The sequence below is a fragment of the Parambassis ranga genome, chromosome 4, assembly GCF_900634625.1.
Source record: "Parambassis ranga chromosome 4, fParRan2.1, whole genome shotgun sequence".
NCBI lineage: Eukaryota > Metazoa > Chordata > Actinopteri > Ambassidae > Parambassis > Parambassis ranga.
This window is the reverse complement of record NC_041025.1, coordinates 10459329-10480309: the sequence shown is the minus strand read 5'-3', so window position 1 is coordinate 10480309 and position 20981 is coordinate 10459329. Positions and strand designations below refer to the sequence as shown.

General features: G+C 40.3%; 2 protein-coding genes across 9 annotated transcripts; one reads left to right on the top strand and one right to left on the bottom strand.

Annotated features, from left to right (window-relative positions):
- Positions 1–67: 67 nt before the first annotated feature.
- Positions 68–4277, bottom strand: mob3c (MOB kinase activator 3C). Of its 2 annotated transcripts, XM_028403732.1 has the most exons (4): positions 3965–4277; positions 2170–2775; positions 1229–1431; positions 68–586 (listed from the first exon to the last, which is right to left on the bottom strand). In XM_028403732.1, the coding sequence occupies exons 2-4, from the start codon at positions 2585–2587 to the stop codon at positions 557–559; spliced, it is 651 nt and encodes a 216-aa protein (XP_028259533.1). In that variant the 5' UTR covers positions 2588–2775; positions 3965–4277; the 3' UTR covers positions 68–556. The 2 variants fall into 2 exon arrangements, with proteins under 2 accessions (XP_028259533.1, XP_028259534.1); XM_028403733.1 differs by lacking the exon at positions 68–586 and having other exon boundaries at positions 1235–1431; positions 2174–2775.
- A 2022-nt stretch (positions 4278–6299) lies between these two features.
- elovl1b (ELOVL fatty acid elongase 1b) lies at positions 6300–20353 on the top strand. 7 transcript variants are annotated; one of them, XM_028404874.1, is made up of 10 exons: positions 6308–6432; positions 15037–15121; positions 16583–16660; positions 18107–18209; positions 18297–18487; positions 18595–18675; positions 18757–18813; positions 18913–19018; positions 19296–19432; positions 19519–20353. In XM_028404874.1, exons 4-10 carry the CDS (start codon positions 18140–18142, stop codon positions 19855–19857), a joined length of 981 nt encoding a protein of 326 aa, XP_028260675.1. In that variant the 5' UTR covers positions 6308–6432; positions 15037–15121; positions 16583–16660; positions 18107–18139; the 3' UTR covers positions 19858–20353. The 7 variants fall into 7 exon arrangements, with proteins under 7 accessions (XP_028260676.1, XP_028260670.1, XP_028260675.1 ...); XM_028404872.1 differs by lacking the exon at positions 16583–16660 and adding an exon at positions 13677–13752 and having other exon boundaries at positions 6345–6432; XM_028404875.1 differs by lacking the exons at positions 15037–15121; positions 16583–16660 and having other exon boundaries at positions 6300–6432; positions 19519–19883; positions 19956–20353.
- The last annotated feature ends 628 nt before the right edge of the window (positions 20354–20981 follow it).

The following is a 20981-nucleotide window of genomic DNA, read 5'->3' as shown; positions in this document are numbered from 1 at the left end:
ATTCACTTGAAGGTTTGACAGGTCAGCACTGAACGAAAGTTCATACCTACAATATGTCATTGTTATTATTTTAGTCTTTATTTTGTCTCACTTCATCAAATCTACGTCTGCTGGAATCTGTCAGTATTTCACACACTTCTTTCCACATCAGCTGGTGCAGGGTCTAAAATGAAATGTATTTTTATGCCCTTACGACATGATTCAACTAAAACATACGTAATGCAAACACATACAAAAACACACTCTCATTCATCACAATAACACTTTTAAAGGCAAACAAACAAATGTACATGCACAAGAGGAGAGAAAAAAAAGGTTCAGGTGGTGTCAACAAATCAACATAAAGAACTGTAATGATGGTGTCACTGCACCATAATGATAGTTAGGTCCACAAAGGTACACTTCCACCACAGGAAGAGGTGCGTGACTTTCCCAGGTATACTTATAAAACATGTAAAGTGTTCTTTGTCTTGAGTGTTTGGAAGCAGTTTTTTCTTTCTCATTGCAGGGCTCAGATAACATCATAATGTAAACACCTTTGTCCATGTTGTTTTATTTAATTGCATATCTTCTCCGTCATCTCCCTCTGCAGAAAAAGAAAACAAAGAACATGTTAAAGCATTGATATCTGTATTGTGAATACTGTTGAAGGAGTTGAATGATTAAGCAAAGTCACCTTTTACCTAAGAACATTATTTCTCTATGTGAGAAAAAAAGCTGTTGTTCTTCTGAAAACAACATCAAAAGAAATTGCCTCGGGTGCTGAAGCTGGGACAATAAAACAGAGTCTGTTTATAAGATTTATGTTTTCTACCATGAGCTGATATAAATGTGTTGTACCAATTTCACTTTAGAGGAGGAATTAAACAGCCCAGGCCTCGTAATGATGATAACTGAATCCTTTTATTGACACTTAAGAGACCGTTCTCCACCTGCTCATGTGTGATAGAGGTCCCTTTGTTGCAAAAATAATAAAAACTATGTGCACTCATTCTCATTACATGACTGCACACAAGTCAGCACATTATCTTATGAGGTCTGATGCTTCAACCCAAGCATTTTTTCCATGGTTCTTTCATGCCGGAAAACTGAAGTGGGCACTAATTCCATTTCTTGGGTCGTGTGGAAAATTCTAACTTTATAGGGAAAATTAAAGACAGTGAGGTCAATGTGTCCTCTGTGCTGAGAAGTGTGTCTATTTTCTTTGCATTGCATAAAGTCTTCTCACCAGGGGCTCCAGTTCAGAGTGATCAATGAGGTTGAACTCTGTGATGAAGTAGTAGTAGTGCTTGTAGCAGGTATTGATGTGTGCTTCTGCACCCATGCTGCAGATGCTGTCGAAGTGATGGATGTAAACATGCACGAACACTCTGAAGAGACGGCTCAGGATCTTTTTGCACACCTGCTGGAAGTTCTTAGGAAAAGGTACACCTAGAATTAAAAAAAAGGAAAAAGCAGAAAAAGAAATGAAGAGATGTCCATCGCAACAACTCTTTCATTACATTTACATATGTCCTATATTTGATGTTGTGCTATATTCGAAACAATATAATCGACAAAGCAAGTTAATCTTTAAAGTTTACATCTTTCAGTTACTGAGTTGATATAAAATGGACATAAAAAAGAAAAGGTAATCATCCACTGAACCTATTAAATAATGTATTAAAACAATATTTAAGTAGCAAAGACCTTGGTGAAATAGTATCCCTCACACAATAGGTGCAGCAGAGCACCTCTTGTGGTTTAGGGGGCATTCCAGCTATTTACAGATAGAGGCAATCTATTTAAACCTGACATAGAAGATTAAGTTAAAAAAATATTCATATATCTAACAAAGGTCTACAAAACCCATTCACACATGTGGGAAGGTCAGTTTTCATCTCACTAGAGCACACTTAGTATTCATTCATCTGTTAAACCCACTAATAATTTCTGTGGAGTTATTTCACCTCAGTGCAACACTGCCACCATGCCAGCCTCCTCTAAATGTCATCCTGAACAGCTCATTAACCTCTGCGTGAACTTAATCTTAGAGCTTAATGAAGGAGAACAGCACCTCACTCCAGACTGACACTGCAGCTTTTAATGCAGCATGAGGATCGGGTATTGAGTTACACACTTAATAATAAGAGTCTGCCGGCTTCATTTGCAGAGGCCTCACACACACACCTACTCTGGTGGGGAAGATGTCCTCATTGTTGATGAGTGATTCGATCCAGTCCATCAACAGGTTCATGTATTTGAGTGCAGGCAGCTTTGTGGGTTTCTTGTAGTCATCGCCGTCCTGCCATCTGTACTCGTACCTCAGTCCCCCAGACATGATGGGACAGGTGCGCTCGGTACAGTACTCGCTCACTGTGCCATAGATCAGGTTGATCCTGTTGAAGAAATCCACCACATGAACAGCAATCCAGTCATTGAGGTTCTCCCCCTCTGGTAGCTGAACCACTTTTCTCAAGTCCAGGCCGGACTTGAGTGAGGCCTGGGCCTTCTTGTAGAGTTCAAAGCGCTGCGTGCCAGGCTCGAACCGCTTCCTGGGCCTGAATGTTTTGTCTTTGCTGAACACTTGTCCGAGACACAACGCCATTGACTGAGTTGTTTCCCCAGAGATAGGGGGAAAATAAGCTCTCCAGAATAATAATTAGGTTTGAGTCTGATAAAGTGTGACCTTCCTGAGAGAGGGGAGCGAGGCTGGCTTCAGCTCTGAGATCAGGTCATAGGGGGTCAGCGTCTGTCATGTAAAGATTGTGGGGAGGTCCTGTTTTCAGTTGGTCTCTGTGAAGCAGAAAAACAACAGACATCTCATTCCACTTGTGATGTTTAAAAAGCATTGGCCATAAAGTTAAAATGACATACAGTCCTAAGTACTGCTCATTTACTTGATTTAAATGTTTTCTAACAGCACTATGAATAGAAACCCTCAAAATGTGCCTCTGTGACCTGATCACAGGACTGTGAGTATAGTAACCATCAATAAAAATAGCAACAGTTTCTCAGCTGTAGCTAAAGTCGGGCCACTAGAGGCAGGCTTAATTGAGAAAATCAATGTCATGCTGTGAGTCACTGCAGATTAAACTGAACACACAGAGAGAAATGTCCTCAGTGACATTCACTCATGGGCAGCCCTCTGACTGTTCCTTCTCTATGAAATGGACATGAAACAACAAATAGATAATTTTACAGACCTCACTGAAACTCATAGATTAAGCTATGTAAATAAGTTGTTTATCAGAAATGGGGACAGTGGCAGTGGTTGCAACACTATGTCCACATGTGTCCCATTTTCAACATTAGAACTCACCATTTCCTGTGGTTGTTGTTTTTTTGTAGATCCTCTGACTCATATTTGCAGAAGTTTCTGTCTCTTCCTGATCATCTGTACTCACATAACAGACCAAACACTGATATGGGTGTTTGTTTTGAACTTTTAGTGACTGAGTATAACCAGTTTCTAAAACACACAATCCACAGGCTCCTCACACGTCTGTTAAGGCTTTGATGGTGTGCTCTGTTCTTAGTTTGAGGGAATGGGGATGCAAACAGCAGTGGTTTTATACAAAGGGTGCGTTTTTCTTTTCACTAGCTTTCGTAGTCTGTCTGATCACAGTTCAGAACTCACCACGGGGGGAAATATGAATACGTGGTCATGAGTGTGTCCATAACAAAAGGGCTTCTGAAGGAGGCTCACAGCACCAGAGTCTCATTTTACAAAGAAAAACATACAACTTTTGCACCACAGTGAGGGCAAAGACTGACTTTAATATTGATCACTTCTCTGCATGTCTTAACAGACTGAGGCATGTCTGATCATGCACTAACTGAGTTTGCATCTGACACTGCAGACTAACAAACATCCTGATGCAAAACAGACATTTATAGACAGAACATTGCAGGGCACAGTCACACAAAGAAGATCAAAAAGAAGAGATTATAGAATGGAAAATAAAATCTGTCTGTGCTCTACCTGGCTGAAATCCTGCAGCGGAGCGTCTGGAATGTGGTGGAAACTTGTGGGAAGTTCAGAGAGGATTCAGGCGTCGGGACGTCTTGATTTTTAACTCCTTGTGGAGGTCAGCTCCAGCTGCTCTGCTCTGCTCTGAAGCTTGTCTGAATCCTCACTTTGACAATCCAAAAGCTCCAACTTCACTCAGCAGCACGGACAGCTCAGTAAAAAGAAGAAAGACTTTGTTTGGCATCTCTTCCTGTGGATGATGTCACATCCTGACTTTGTCTACTGTGTGGGTGTGTTTGTGGGACCTATAAATTGAAAGAGAAGAAGGGCTGAAAAAGGCCTGACTCTGCCCGCCCTCTTCTCCTTTTTTTTTCTTGGTTGTCATCCTGCAGGCAGAGCAGCCAGCCCACTTGTCCCACTCAAGCCCAGCCCTCTGGTAAAGGTCCTGAGAAAACAACCCCTTCTCTTGAGCCACATATAGGACAGACAGAGGGAGAGGAATGATCCCACAAACATTTCAGGCTGTTTGGCGGTCCACAAGGCCCTTTTCAATAACATATTATTTAAATTCTTGGCCTTTTAAAGATATTGAACTCTGTGCATTCACTTAAATAGAAAAACTGCTGCTCACCACAGCATCTCTTTCTAACATTGACAAGAATCAGCATTGAAATCTTGAACAAACATGTTTGACTAAAATGGTCCACTGCCTTGTGACTGCTATCCCGACAGTTCCTTTTTATGAAGTGAATAGGTGACTTTAAAGGGAAAAAGCTGACTGTTTTTCTGCTATATAATGGCACCAAGCCTGCAAAAAAGAAAGCTGTTTAGACACTTTGTGAGGCTGTAATACATATTATTGTCTTATATATGTCACATTAATGTATGTGCTTATTTAATTCTACATTTTGCGATTTGCATTCAAAATTTATTAAAAAGAATCTTCAAAAGAAATGTACTTGAGTTGCAGTAATGTAGTGTGTCCACTTGGGGCCGCCATGACTGTTGTCATGCTGTTTAATGACACATCAAACGCTGAACACTTAAAGGCTGTCATTTATCATCAGTAAAGGAAACACCTTCCTCAGAGCAGCAGGTGATATTCTTTTGCAATAATCAAAACATATTCTTGTGACGCATGTCAAAATAATTTGCACTGTAAGGCTGTGACACACTGTGTGACTGTTACTGCTGATGTAGGGATTTTACTGGCAAATACAGGTTGAATGATATTTTATGCTTCTCATGTTTGGCACTATGTACTACACCACTGAGAGTAAATGCACAATAAATAAAACAAAATACAAACAAAAACAATCTTAATTACTGTTTGTTATTTTTGTGTGTGTAAAGTTAAGTAAATCATTTTCTCCCTGTCACAGTGACACTGTCCTTAGAAATCAATGAATGAATGACTGAGCAGGCCAGGTATGATGGAATTATATCTGTGTTGCCCTATGCTCTAGTTTTTTCCATCATCACCCAGAAATATGACACATGCAGGAAGTGAAACCAGTCTGGCCTTTTTTTTCGACCTCTGGTTGTCAGTCAATGTTTCACATAAATTAAATTACATAAATTTTTAATTAAAAAAGTGTCCACATATTTTTACTACTTCGGTTCAGTTTAACCTTTGTCCTAGTTACCATTAGTAGTACTGCTGTGCCATAATGAATCTTATCTGTAACTACACCTACAACAGATTACTGATATTTTAGGAGGCGCTGTGAGCTCAGTTTCCCCTGGAGATACATACAGGATGTCCCTGCAACTAAAGCGGACAGTTGTCAGTTTGTTGCTTTGTAGGTGGGTAATTTATGATAACAGGTAGAGCAGGTGTCTAACACAGTGTATTACAACTGCCCCCCCCCCCCCCCCACAGATGTGTTACATACACTGACACATACCTGGCCTGAGGAATGGTTTACAGCATGTGTGTGTGTGTGTGTGTGTGTGTGTGTGTGTGTGTGTTTAAAGCATGTTGCTGCTGTTTGACAGACATGTAGTACGAGCTAAGCTTATCTTCTGTAAGCATCAGTTTCTGTTGAATGAGAAAATGATGTCACTGTTTTGTCTACCAGTGATTCTGATGGAAGGTAAGAGTCAAAACAATAATCAGTGAGGGGACTTAAATTAATTTGTTGTACAGACATATTTTATCTTTTATATAAAAACATATATCCAGTGTCTTCCTCACTTGACTTACACATCTTAACAGAAACAGCTTGTGTCACACACTTCTCTGATTTACAAATGAGTGATGATTGACATTTGATACAGACGTTCGATTACGTCCATATTAAGCGACCGTCTCACAGGAGGGCTCATGTGACTCCACCTTTTTTCTCTGAGCTCCATCAAAGGGCTGGGTCAGGAGGAAAATTTAAGAGGAAGAGGAAGCGCAGCAAAGTTCAGACACGCTTACATTTATCACCGAGCCTTCGACAGACCGACACACCGACAGACTCCGTTAGAGTGAAGTGAGTATCTCTTTACACCTTTGTTGTTTTTTAACACACTGAACGTTGACTTGACGTCTTCAGGTGCGTTTGTGTGTCACCGTTTTTAAGCTGGAGGATGGGGCACGCGTGCCGCCGAATTAGCTTAAATCGAGTCCTTTTGGGTTGGATGTTAAATTATTTCTTAAAAACTGTAATATATTTCCTCCTGCATGTACTAGTTATAGTTTAGTCAAGTTTAGAGCGGTTTTCATCACTTTATATGTAGATAGCGGGGGCAGTGAATGTATTGATGCGGTGTGCCTGCAGTTCTCAATTAGCATGTCAATTAGCTTAGCTGTGTAAAGTAATTGTTTAGACTGTTGATGTTTATCACATTTGCACCTGTGCTGCAGACGATAGACGTCATTGTCAGGTCTCCACAGAGTAAGTGAGTGTTGTTGTGATCTTTGAAGATGCTCACAGTCATGTTGATGTGTGTGTAGCTCTAAAGGGGAACACACTGATGTGACCGTTAGTGCATACTTAAACGGCAGGCTAATGGGAAGTTACAGACATGTTGGTCAAAAGGGGAATCAGGCTGCTTCATGCTGTCTAACGTGCAAACGCATCCAGTTAGAGCACAATCACTTCTTGTTTTCAGTGATGCTTGTTTTCACCACCTTCTCTTGATGTCACCTTGAACTCTTCATGGTTTTACATTGGAGGGATTCAAGGATGCAGAGAATATACAAGAGTTACTTCAGGAGGTTACAGGTTCATTAAGATACAATGATGAATCTGATGTTTTTATATAGACATTTAGTTATTATTATAACTTTTTATATTGACCTGACAAAAGCAAACATTTAATGGGAGTCAATATTACCTGAGTTTCTCAGAGTTAAGATAAGAAATCCAGGAGAAGGACAAAACGGATCTGACCACACCCCATTATGCAAAAGGTGAAGAAAGGACGCTGAGGTTAAAATATAAATAGGTAGTTTTGTACAACACCAGTCGTCATTTGCACTTTGTAATCTTGAAACGGAAGCAGGTCAGGTTTAACCACAACTATCAGGGTCACTGAATAATTATTCAACGTTTCTGAAGTGTAACTGGCATAAAGTTGCTGTCTGTAATACACAATATATTTAGTTTTTGGATTGCAGTCTTCAAAGAAGCCTTGAAAGTTAAAGATTATGACTTTCCATTGGAAAATAGAGCATGTTTTACTATCCTTATTGATTCTTTTGTTTCAGAAGATTGTCTGTCATGGTAGCTTATGGATCACTAACTGACTGACAAACATTAGCTGTTACTAACTATTGTGCACTGAAGACAAAAGGCCTCAAGGTCAACCAGCCCATGTGTACTGTATCTAGAAGTGTAAACACTACGGCAGCGGTGTGGCTGTTAACAGCTTCCAATGTCAACACCCTCTGTGAAGGGCTTGCAAGCAAGGAAATGGCAGAGCTGATAATTAAAGTTTCAGCAAAAGCTTGAGCCAGGTTTCTCTCTAGAAGTGTGTTCCAGGCTCAGCTGGTTGTGTTTATGCTGCGGCCATCCTTCATACAGTTGACAATGGTCATCTCCTGTTGGTCAGTGAGCAGCTGTAGTAAGTGTGTGTGGTGCTGTGCAAGGTAGAGGAAAATGTTAGTCATTCATTTTCCCTTACCACATATTCCCAGACAGTCTGTTTAAGGGATCCTTGTCAAAACACTGTTTCTTCTCAGTGAGTTAGTTCGGTGAAGCACAGAGTGATAACTGATATTTCATCATCCCCCTTTTTGTAGTGTGACTTCAGTGTCCTCCACATTGTTTGAACCAGGAAGTGTGTTCTCATGTTGACAGCCTTTGACCTTACCTTGGATATGACTAATATATTGATAGTGTCTCTTAAAATCTTTTTCTAGGTTTGAATTGATTGTTTGTTTAGGTTAAGAGGCCATCATACCTGATAATTTCCTTTCATTTGGACAAATATTATTGCAGTTAATGGATCACTTACTGACGTAGGTTCCCTGGGTGAAGGTGTGAAGATTGTCCATTAACACTGGCTAATAGTATTCTAACGTCTGCTGTGGCATGGCCATAGTTTTACCATGATTAAGTTTGAACCCACATGAGCCAGTGCAGCAATATATTTTGTGCATTTACCCTCAGAAAGAAGTTGCTTCTGTTGTTGCAAGAGTTAGTTTGAGGCACTGATTACCCAAGGACTGTGTGTGTTCAGCCAAGCATGTATGTACTTAGTTCATGTTTCAGTTAATGAAACGGGGAACCGGAGATGTTTGATTCTTTAATGGCAAATTTAATGTGTTTCGATGCATCAATTTAGCCTCAAAGAAGGAACATTAACTTAATATGGCTTGGAGTGCAATAATGGATGTTGAAAGTCTATGCAGCCAGTGTAAGTGTTGTCTTTGATCCTTTAATGTCTTCCTTTAAGGCTGCTTGTGTATATTAACCAGCACTATTTGTTCTCAGTATCTACATTAGGTTTTAAGGATTTGTTTACCAGCTTTAATTAGCACAGTAATATCTGCCTTTACATCTGTATAGCCACCAGGCAAGAAGATTTCTTTGAGTATTTGCATTTCATTAGTTATTTGGGAAATTGGACCAAAGGTCAAATGATGAAGCATGCTCAAATAAAATTGGAAAAGTAGAAATGATTTGACCTGATAGTGTCTTGCCTATCTTGTCTAAGATTAAGATTGGAAAGTTACTGCTCCTGTTCACAATAGATTTAAGCGTTTCATGCATGTGAGCAAGTGGAAGTTCTTGTCAAAGTAGTGTTTGTTTTTCTTGACAGACATGGAGGGTGTCATTCCACTCATGTTAAACTCTTGCATAATCCCAACCCATCTATCAGACCTGATGTTTTTATTGTTTTTAAGATGTTCTCCTATAAGGGAAACGCCTAATTTAGATAAAGATACTAAAAATGTTTAGTGTAGCTCAAACAGGAAACCAATAACCATGGCTTTCAGATATCTTATTCTCCTAATTTAGCTGTACATTTCACCACTTTTTTCTGGTGTGGGCTTGGTCTCAGGCTTGCAAGATGCTCTAACTATGGCTCCAGTTAGAACATGTTTTGTTCATTGCTCCAGTTAAAACACGTTTTGTGCACAGTTTCCTCTCAGTAGGGGTATGTGCTGACAGTAAGGTGTTTGGTTACTTGTCTGAACAAAAGCTCAGACAATTAATTTGTTCAAATGCTACTATATAAGCATGCAGGCAACTTTAAATTTTAATTGCATAACCAAATACAGTTTATTAACAGTACTGTGCAACCTCAAGTTTGATTTGCTTCCTTGCAACTGAAGAACATCCTCCTGTTGACTGTCTGTGGAAAGTTTCAGAAATATGAGTCGTAGGTGGGTAAGACCTAGAGGGGGAGGGAGGGTTGTGAAGAGAATGAGACTAGTGTTGATCACTTGGCCTTGTCTGAATAGTTGCAGGTAGGGGACATACACTCTCCCCCACTGCTACCTAAACACACACACCCATGTACCCAACACAATGAAGCGAAGGAGGTGTAAAGGCTGTTACATACTCCATGATAACAGAGAAACTTGTTCTTGCTCTGTGCGCTCAAGAGAATAAAATGTTGTCACTTTGTTATCGGAGCGCTGGTTTGGGATATCTCGCAGCTTGTTCTCGACATGTTGTCTGAGCAGAATTTTTTTTGATGGTTGTGTCTGAGAACTGTTGTGCGATTGGTCAGAATTTTGAAGTGGGCGTGGTGTATGCAGATAAGCAGAAAAGCTTCTCCATTAGCTGCAGAATTCACACATTCCAAACAATACTGTCTGCCAGACCTATTATCTATTATGCTACGAGCACGTACACGCTCACCTTTTATGAATGTTATCAGCTCGTTGTTATCCCTCAGTCAGGTAAATATTTGGGTAAACAAGCAAAATGGTGAGATCGCAAAGCAACAAATCTGCAAACATGTTCGCCTAAGCTGCTGTTGTTCAGCAGCGAAACATCTTTAAAACCCACACACCAAAAAAGGTGTGTGTGCACTGTCGATCTGGAGATCTGATGGCAACCAATTAGTTCGGCAGTTTCCCTTCAAAACGAAGAATATTAATCATCTGTGGAAGCTATAAAATGCTAAAAACATCAGCCAATCCTACGAGGCGCACCTGCGCGGAGTATTGGCTGGTTGTCACTCGCTTCCTGCTCTGCGCCACTAGGCTTGTGCAAAATTGTATCGTGTGCAATTAATCGTCAGAAAAACTGTCACCGATTAATTTTTGCTACTCATCGATTACGGCGATTAGTGTCTCGTCATGATGACGCATTTTTGTGTGCGACGTACTCTCGCCATCACCCGCAAGCGCGCACATGTGAGCCCACAATAACAATAATGGCGGAAGGCAGCGGTGTGCAGTTAAATGATGTGGAGCAGCACGTTCCTAACAGAGGTTCAACATCTGTCACCATTAGCTGGAGTACGAGGAAAGCCGAAGAAAGCGCGACGAGGCCACAACGCTGGCTACAGCTGGAGTATATAGTGCAGCGTGGAGCGTTGGTTGTTGCCATAGTAACTGGTTGTTTGTTATTAAAAGAGACAACAGCGAAGTCTCCTCCAGCAGATATTGGAAAGAATTCCACTCAGCTGAGAATCCGTGATACGTTTAGTCATTGTGCTCCTTACGACCAAACTATGCGCTGGAAGAACGTAATGCAGGTTGATTTGCACACACATACATTTAAATGTGAAATTGTCCGGTTTGTTTGTAATGTTTTTTCTGCTGCTGATCTACAGTATGAGTGAAAACATGCACTATTGTGTGACATATTCCAGTCACAGGTTAATTTGCAAAGACTAGACTAATAGATTTTTTTTAACTTGAAATAATCACTGATGTGACTTTATTTATGAACTTATTTGTCCTGTTTAGTTTTAATGTTGATATGCACTCCTTTATGACCTTAAGATAAGAACATTTGAAGGACAAAGTTATTTTAAATGTTTGCTTCATTATTATTTTGAAGCAGTTTGTGCATTGTGCATCTGTTATCAATACATATTTCAAACATGGCTGGTTGGTGACTAATCACCAGTTTAACCTGCTATTGTTTACTTAAAGTTACAGTAGATGGTATTATTTGGCTGATCTGTTGTTTGCAGACTGTGATGGACATGAGGAGAAGGGTTACAGGCTGGAATTAGTAGATCTGATTAGATCTGATTAGATCTAATAGTGAACTCAAATGTTTTTAATATAAAATGATGCATTTGGACTTTTGGCTCAGCCTTTATCCGTAAAACACTTTCAAACAACTAAGAAGCATATGGAGTATCATTCTTTGCACATTTGCATGATGAAAGCTGAGCCTCCAGTCCATATAGAGCATTTCAATTGAAAACTGAACACTGCTGATGACTGTATGCAATTCTATACAGCCAATGGGTTAATAATCACATGCATAATAATCAGTTTGCAAATGTTTAATTTGAATATATAATCGTCAAATTAATCGTTAGCGGCTAAATGCCACAATTAATCGTGATTACTTTTTTTGCACCCTAGTGCGCACCAGAGAGGTGCGTGCATGATGGCCAAAGTCACAGACTGGTTGGGAGGTGTGGCTTCGGGGTAAGCTCCAAGAGAAAGGGGCGTGTGTTTACTTTCAAAATCTTGCTGACTCTCACTGAGTTTTCAAAATCTCCTATCATACCTTTAAACCAGCAAGTTCAGCAACATTCCTGTACTGGGGGGTGGGGGTGTTACTATAATTTAGGTATTTGTTTGTTTTGAATTGCAGTAGTGTAATATTTATAATGCAAGTTTAGTTACTTTGTCTTTGGCACATGCTTGCTAAATCCATGAAGTCAACACACTGACATTTTAAGTTTTATACCCAATGATCACAGGTAAGTACTTGTGTTGAACTTCTATGCAGTAAAGATAAAAAAAACATTTTTTATCAACACTTCTAAGTATAGATATGACAGCTTTTCATCATGTATACCCTGAAACAGTTAGATGATCCTGGATTTCGGAGTAGAGAATTTCTAACAGCTTGCTGTAAAATAAAGAGGAGCTGAAGTAGACTTTATCACTTTTCCTGTTTTTATCAAATCTATCATTGTGTATGTCTGTTCAGCACTCGGTGAATGAGTTTATCCAGTCTGTGTGTGTGTGTGTCAGAGTAGCAGCGCGAGTTGGGATGAGACTTGATTTGTAACCAGTGTGGAATTAAACCTGCTTGTTTTACAGTTTGTCTTGACAAAGTTATGTCAGACGTAACTGGACTGAGAAGACCTGGGTGACAGCTCTGTCCCCAGGGGACAGGATTAGCATACTATTAATGCCTTTGTTTTCTGTTGTGTTTGTCATCCTGCAGCCTTGACTGGAATGTGTGTAGTGTTTCTCGCCATATGAGGCTTGTGTAATTTAGCTGTTTTGTTTTGTTTTGTTTTTTTAATCTTGGCAAGCTGCCAACTGGCAGCCAGAGACTCTTCTGCCGATCTTGGTTTAGAGGGTAGGGAGCCTACCCTAAAAAAAACCTTTGTGTAGTACCTTTGCTCATCTAACAATGTAAGGTTTTCACTCTACTTAACTTGACCTGATATTTGTATGGCGACAAGACCTTGGCAGTAAGGTTAGACTCATCACATCTGAGTGTGACATGCTGGTGGGAGATGTGGCACTCACTGCTATAATGGATTTGCAGCACTCTGTGTTCATACATTGCTTTACAGATTTCAAGGCGGATCATTATACAGTTTTGATTTGCTAGACTCGTCAGTGTATGAATTGAAATGCGTCTAAAATGGGCAGATGTTTTTGTCTGGTAATGCAAACGTGTGGTGCGTTACCAGATGTGGTGTATCCACAACATCGGCTCATGCTATGCTCTACGATTTTAAAACATGGGCATGTTCTAAATTGTTTTCTTAGCATTCACTAAATATTTTTGTTAAAATGGGGTACTATCTGAATGCTTTACTTACATACTGCATACCGGCATGTAGTTTTCTTTGATGTGATGGATTCCCTTTCAGTCACGCTGGCACCGGCTGAATGAGCAGTTTTGATCATTATCACATTTCTAATGTTAGCCCTATCGGCAAGGATGGTTAAGTAATCACTCTTGTAAACCAGCATAATTGACATCTACACATCCTTCCGTCTTCACTTTGTCACATTGCTTACTTTGTTCAGTGGAAAAGGGGTGTGGGTTAATGAAACAAGATGACTATCATATTTGAAATGGCTCTCTCAGTGACTGTGCATGATGTATTTTGTTGTCAGGTGTGTTTCGGTATGTGGAGGAGGGACTGCCTCCTCTCCCCCTACTCCTACCACCCCCAAAGGGCCAGAGTGACAGGTAAAACCTGCTTGGTCGGATACAGTGCAACACTAAAGAGACCATGACATGACTAGACATACACATGGATTTCATGTGTCTCATTTGAACAGCCAAGTTCAGTATCTGTCCGGTGTCATTTAGTACCTGCAATAAAGAAACAGTTGAGGCTCAAAGATTTTACTCTTCAGCCTCTCATAACTAATGTTCATGAGTATGGCTTCCGCTGCAATGCTTTTTATGGTAAATGTTTGAAACGCAACAAATTTTTAGGTTTAAAAAAACAAAACTGAGACTGACGCTTCAATGTTACCACCTGTACATCTTGTGCAAGATAAAAAAATATTCCAAGATCAAAGCACTGTTAGTATTGTTTAGAACATCTGGGTGTGGCAGTGAGATCAGAGTGATTTCCTATCTGGGAGAGTAAAACCTTACACAACACAGTCAGAAGAATTTTAAGCATTATCGTGCAAGTCATGTCTTTCCCTTTTGCAACAATCGTTTTGTCTGCCATTAGCTTCCCTATCCAACCCTGAGTAAACACCAAAGTTTTATGACTTTATGAAGCCTCCTCACTCAAATTTTAACAAGTTGTCATCTGTACTAGAATAGAATAAAATACTGAAGATCTAAAAGAAAATAACTTTGGCTGTCAAAAAATGGAACAAATTTTAGTAATGACATTGATTGTCCCACAAAACACAAGCTAGTTTTGCTTTATGGGTGTTGGCCGGGTAGAGGGCCAGTTAAGGCATAACAATGGACCCCTTCAAGATAACAGTAGCCACTGATTTCTTGCCTGCTCCCTGTGAATAATATTATCAGCCCACCCCAGAGGGAGAACTTGCAGGGCAATTCTAGAGTTGTATGCATTTCAGTGAGTTGTGTGGGTGTGACTAGGAAAACAAAGGGTGGGTGAGTGTCAGAGCTGTGTGTTGCTGCAGTCAGGACGTCTGGCACAAGGTGGCCATTTGTATTTTCCTTCAAGGTGTTTCACAGCAGCATTAAATAGGGGCCATCTTGCTCTCTCACCACAGTCCCGCTCTTGAGTGCTTACGTACACACAGCTCTCCCTCTGGCTCTGCCTTATTCCCTCCCTCTCTTTCTGTGAGCTAGTTATTCATCCACTGTGTGAGTCAGGGAGGGTGGGGATTTGGAAGACTGCTGTACCAGTCACAGTTTGTCAGTTTACTTTTTCATTCCCTTACTCCATCTCTCTCTCTTTCTCTCCCTTTCTCCCTCCTCTGCTGTTCTGTTCTGTCCTGCTCCTGCCTGCCTGCCTGCCTGTCTGCCCACCCTCAGTTTACAGAGAGGCTTTGCTGCGCCCTGAAAGAGGAATCAGCTTTGGTTTTTGAGGATTTAAAGGGACAATTCCAGTCTCAACAAGGTAAGTTACTCAATGTTGTTGTGTAGAAAGTGAACTAACTTGTGTGTGGAGTGTGACCACATGTTGAGCACCTCAGGGTTGTTTTTGGCTTCTTTCCTCAGGGGAGGTTTCTGTTCTTGTGGTGTTAAGGATCTCTAGGCTGTTGTTGTCAAAGCTATCCTTTTCTTTATAACCATAATTTATGGTTTTTAACCAATGGGTTACTGGCTTGACTCTTCTCTGCTCCAGTTTGTTCATCATTAACTTGTAACTCGTGAGCTCCCTTTTCCACCCCATCCCATGATTCATTGACATGGCTCCCTTTCCACTGTATCTCTGCCTGGTAGATGTAAACCAACCACTTTGTTGTCAAGGTAGCATACTGTAATAATAATGACTGTTTGGTGGCTCCTGTAGACTAAGTCACTGTTTTTGTAGGTATTGAATAGGATTTTAGTTTGGTTAAAAATAGTAGAATAGAAGTACTTTATTCATCCCAACCTGGGACATTTTGCTATTGCATCAACTGTATACAGGCAAAGAAAGAATTGGTATAGTTAAGAGGTGTAAATTATTTCTGCTGAAGGGGCAGGAAAACCTGGCAGTCAAGTGCTAATTGCTAAATAGCAGCAGACCCCTCACACAGTTATAAGGAAGTTCCTGTCCTACTGTGGAATTACTCCGAGTGTTGCTGATGTAGCTGAACACAGACTAATGGCAACAAACATTTGTTTACAATACACCTCTAGTCCAAATTCTACGATGATGCATATGACCTTTTAATTATTGAAGATAAGAAGCAGTTAAGTGGTGTCCTTGTGTGTGAGTTCATTGACAAGGTGTAGTAAAGGCTGTGAAAGCAGTGAGGTGCGGTAACTTTTACTGGTTCTTGTAACATGGTCTTTTGCTGGTAAGTGGCAGGTTTTCTGGTGTCGCAGAGGTGGAATGGAAGCAGCCCCAATTTTCATTGAACTTCTATTTTCATCTGGGTCTTATAGAGAAATATTTCCTTTTTCCTTGTTAGTGTTGTCATGATCATAAGACTGTTCTCCTGACTTGCACACTGTGCTTTATTGGTCAGTATTAAAAAAAAAAAAAGTCACATGTTACAGCTTCATAGATAAACTGGAAGATTTGGATGACTTGCAGTAAATCGTTTTAAACAAAATCTTGTTTGAGCGATGTCTACGAACATGTGCACTGTTGCAGTGCCTGCAACATGATTTCATTAAAACCACAAAAGCTGCATTTGGCTCCCACACACCTAAGTTTTCTGTGTACACAAACCTACACTATGTTAACTCATAATGTAACCCATATCCAACATAACTAATAATTATGTAGGCTTTAAAAGTATCAACTCAAATTAAGTAATGACATGACAAACTGTTACAACTCAATCCATGTTTACTCTCTTATAATTACCACTTACCTGATCAGATTATGATCTGATCAGTTTAACTGTTCAGCGTTTTTCCTCAGAACAAGACTGCACTACAGACATGATGTTGACATTTGAGGTGCCTCATCGTCAATTCAAAAACAACCACAGCATTTTGTGTAAGAGTTTTCTGATATGCCATATCTGTTTTTCAACACCTCAATTGGCACTTGGTGACGGTACACAACACAAGTACTTTTTGTTGTTGTTGTTTTTGGCCGTTTCAGTGGAAGGAAGTTGATCTGTAGGAGTGGCCCTTCACAAAGTGGGTTTGATGCATTCACTTTTAAGAATTGAACTCTGTAGAGGACAAACTGCATGTGGTATCTACAAAAGAAATGTGTGTGTCCAGTTAGCTGGTTTTAGTTTATTGCTGAAAAGTACTGCAAGGTGATTATAATGTAAAATGATCCTCCTTGAGGTATTCAGTGCCTCAGTTTCAGAAAAATTATCCATGTTAATAAATACCACATGCCATATCTAATTTCAAATACTTCCTTGCAAAGGGTATTTCCTGTTTGACATCCTGCGATATAGAATGTATTTTCAAAACTGACAGTGCAGTGTCAGTGTGTCTAATTTCCTCAGCAACACCTGTATGAGCTCAGCTCTCTGACCTTCATTCCACAGGCTGAAATTATTAGTCTTTAATGATATTGGCTCAAGGAGGGCCGTGAGCCATGAAAACTCAGAGTATTGATTGTACGTCAAACAATGGCTCCCTCTGGGTCCTGTGTGGGGAGAGCAGACCGCACCCTGCTTATCCTCTACTTTGTGAATACACCAAGTTTTCACTTGATATGATAAGCCTTTTGTCAACAGAAAGTACTAAGGTCTGAAAAACCAAAGCAGCATTCCTCTGTGCTGCCTTCATGTCTTGGCACTTTCCATTGGAGAAAATGTTTATCACCATATTTGTAGTCAAAGCTGATGCATTCTGTTTTTAAAGGCAGTCTTCTAATAAATATGGTAACCACATAATGATGGATTAATAGTCTTTACCCATGTACGGGTCAGGCAGTTTATCTTATTGATTTCAGTTGGGTTTATTTTAGGACAGCAGCGTGGGTATTGTCTTAGCTTGTGGCATGACTGCTGCACACAAACGGCATCAGTGTGGGACGAGGGATGCCCTCCCAGTTCTTTTTAGCACCTCCTCTCGAATATCAGGCCATGTCTGATGAGTGGGTTGAGCTGTGGAAGGCATCTTTGGGTTTTAGCTGGGAGTGTTTGTTTGGTGAGGGATCTCCCAGTAATTGCTTTTCAGTCGTGCTGATTCAGAACGTATACCAAAATGCTCCTCCTTGAAGGCACAAGTGATCACCAATAGGGCACAAGCATAAAATGAAAGATGTGTGTGGATTTTCTTTTTGTTCTGTTTTTTGTTTGAATGGAAATTTGTTGTTTATAACATGACCTGCCAGTTTTCTTTCTCTCCCTTTCTACAGAGAAGTCATGGAGATGGGTACATCATTTGCAAAGCATTTCTCAAAGTGTTGTTTTTCTGTCATAAGGGTTGTTTCATGTTTAGCTGCAAATGTTGAGCTTGTTTGGGTTTTTTGCAGATAATTGGGTCACAACAATACAACATAGCCAGCATGCTTCGGGAGATCCAGGAGTTTGGCTCACATGCCATGGATATCTATAACTACCTATTGGCAGGAATTGGTAGGTGTTTTAATCAATATAATACAAAGAAATATCTTAAATCTCCCTTTTCTTAATGTTTTGAATCCCTTTTCCTCTTTTTGTTAGATCCACGGCTGAGGGATTATCCACTGATGCAGAGTCCCATTCCCATGACTGGGATATTGTTGTGCTACCTGTTCTTTGTACTGTACCTGGGGCCTCGCATAATGGCCAGTCGCAAACCCTTCCAGCTCAAAGAAGCCATGATAGTCTACAACTTCGTGCTAGTGGCACTCTCTATATTCATTGTGTATGAAGTAAGAATCTGACAAGTCAAACATTTAGGATGTGAAAATGATCATGTACATTTTGCTGAATATGATTCTTGTTTTTATCAGCAAGTAAATAGTTTTTTTGTTTTCAGTTCATGATGTCTGGATGGGTCACAACATATACCTGGAGATGTGATGCTATTGATACCTCCAACAGTCCTCAAGCACTAAGAGTATGTCTTGCATAAAATAATGAAAGTTTCCTTGCCCTTGTCTGTATATTCTTGTTAACACAAGTCTTTTCTCTGCCCTAGATGGTCCGAGTAGCTTGGCTCTTCTGGTTTTCTAAAATCATTGAGCTGATGGACACCGTAAGTACAGTCCATCTCACTTGATGCTGTGGTGCAAAAGTTGAAACTTTAAATTGAACAGGTCTTAACTTTAACTAATAAATATCCTCGTTCTCTTAGATGTTCTTTGTGCTGAGGAAAAAACACGGCCAGATTACTTTCCTGCACATTTTCCACCACTCCTTCATGCCCTGGACCTGGTGGTGGGGCGTTGGCTATGCTCCTGGTGAGTATGCATTAACAAAATCTAAAGCTGCCAAATGGAGGCAGGGATGGTATAGCACAGTGATTGCATCTTGCATGTCAACATCAAACGCAAACTTTTACGATGTCCTTCACTTGTACTCATGGCCTTCTGGAACCTTGTGCTTGTAAAGTACTAATGAAATGATTAACCAACCCTCACTGTGTAAAACTTGTTACCTAAAGAACATCTGACCTTGCAAAAAAAACCAAGCACTGAAGCCATAGATGTCAACTTTAATAGTGTTTGATTACTGCAGGTGGAATGGGTTCTTTTCACGCCATGGTGAATTCCTCCGTCCACGTCATCATGTATTTCTACTACGGTCTTGCTGCTGCTGGTCCACGCTTCCAAAAGTTCTTGTGGTGGAAGAAATACATGACTGCCATTCAGCTGGTAGGTTTACCCTACCCTCAAGATACCTTCAAATTAGACTGCGACAGATTCCTTGATGTTAAGTGTTGCTGCTTTCCTCCCAACAGATTCAGTTTGTCCTGGTTTCTCTCCACGCCACGCAGTATTACTTCATGAACAGCTGTGACTATCAGTTCCCAGTGGTCATTCACCTCATCTGGGTGTATGGAACCTTCTTTTTCGTGCTCTTCTCCAACTTCTGGATCCAGGCTTACGTGAAGGGTAAACGGTTGCCAAAGCAGGATGTTAAGCTGTGTCAGAAAGGTACAGCTGTGTACACGAACGGCAAACACCATGAGAACGGTACCAGCAATGGTGTCAGTCATGCAACCACCAATGGTACCAGCAATGGTTCTGCTCACCACGAAAATGGCACCACGCACATGGGCAAGATGAAGAAGGCTTAGGAACTCTGGAAGGAAACGCCCAAGAAGTATGACCCAGTAAACCTGTTGAAACTACTTCGGATTCCAAAGATAATTTTGGCTGTTTCTTTTGTTTTTAGTTTTCTATGCAGAAAATGGGAGATTGATGTGGTCAATGATTTCCACAGATGGGGTCCCACACTTGGCTGGTTTGTTTGTTTGAATCAGGGAACCATCTATGGAGCACAATGAATGAAGAGAAGATGTATGGTCCTAAATGTTATCTTCACTGATGTTGCAAACAACCTCTTTATTCAGTATCACCAGTGGCCTTTTCACCTCACTTGCCTTCACTACCTACCCATTTCCCCTCCTGACCCCCCCTGTGGACAGATGACTGTACAGTTTCTATTCAACTTGAACGTTTTGTACATAGTTTTACAAACAAAAAATTACTAATTGTATTGGTATGCTTTAGACTTTCTAAATTTTGTTATTGTGTATTTAAAATATACCAATAAATTCCATTTAAATTTTCGTTTAGTCTCACTTTCTTGCAGAATAAGTGGCGACTGCATTGCCATTCTAATGTGTTGCAAGAAAGCGCAAAGTAATTGCTTTCTTTGCATGTGCCTCTTGTTTTGGCTATTCCAAGTATGTGCAGTGAGTAGGAGGTAAACAAGAGATCCATTCTGCTTTGTTTTACAAACATTCATGGCACGCGGCAGAGGGAAGGCATCCTGCAGACCGGATCTAATACCCGCATATTGGTTGGTTCATCAGGGTCAGAGATGGGGTCAATTTGTCAACTGCAATGCAAAAAAGGTTTTCTTTGTGCACATGTAGGCTGCAAGCACAGGCTGGATCTGCTGGTGCAGCATGTACATGCTAACAGACTGGTTAGATTAGTGATTGAAACAGCAGCAACTTTACAATGGCTGAGAGCTTGACTCCCATTAACTCGAATATGCATGCAAATGAAAACATCCAACCCATGCGCTGCAAATACAACACAACCAAATGTGAAACTAATGTACTCACAAATTTTTCAGGGGACTTTAAAAGATGATGGACCTGTATATTACACACTAAAAAGCTTTGAGTAAAGATAGTGAGGTTGCTACTTCTTAATGTGGTAAAGAAATATTCTAACCTCCTTCATTTAT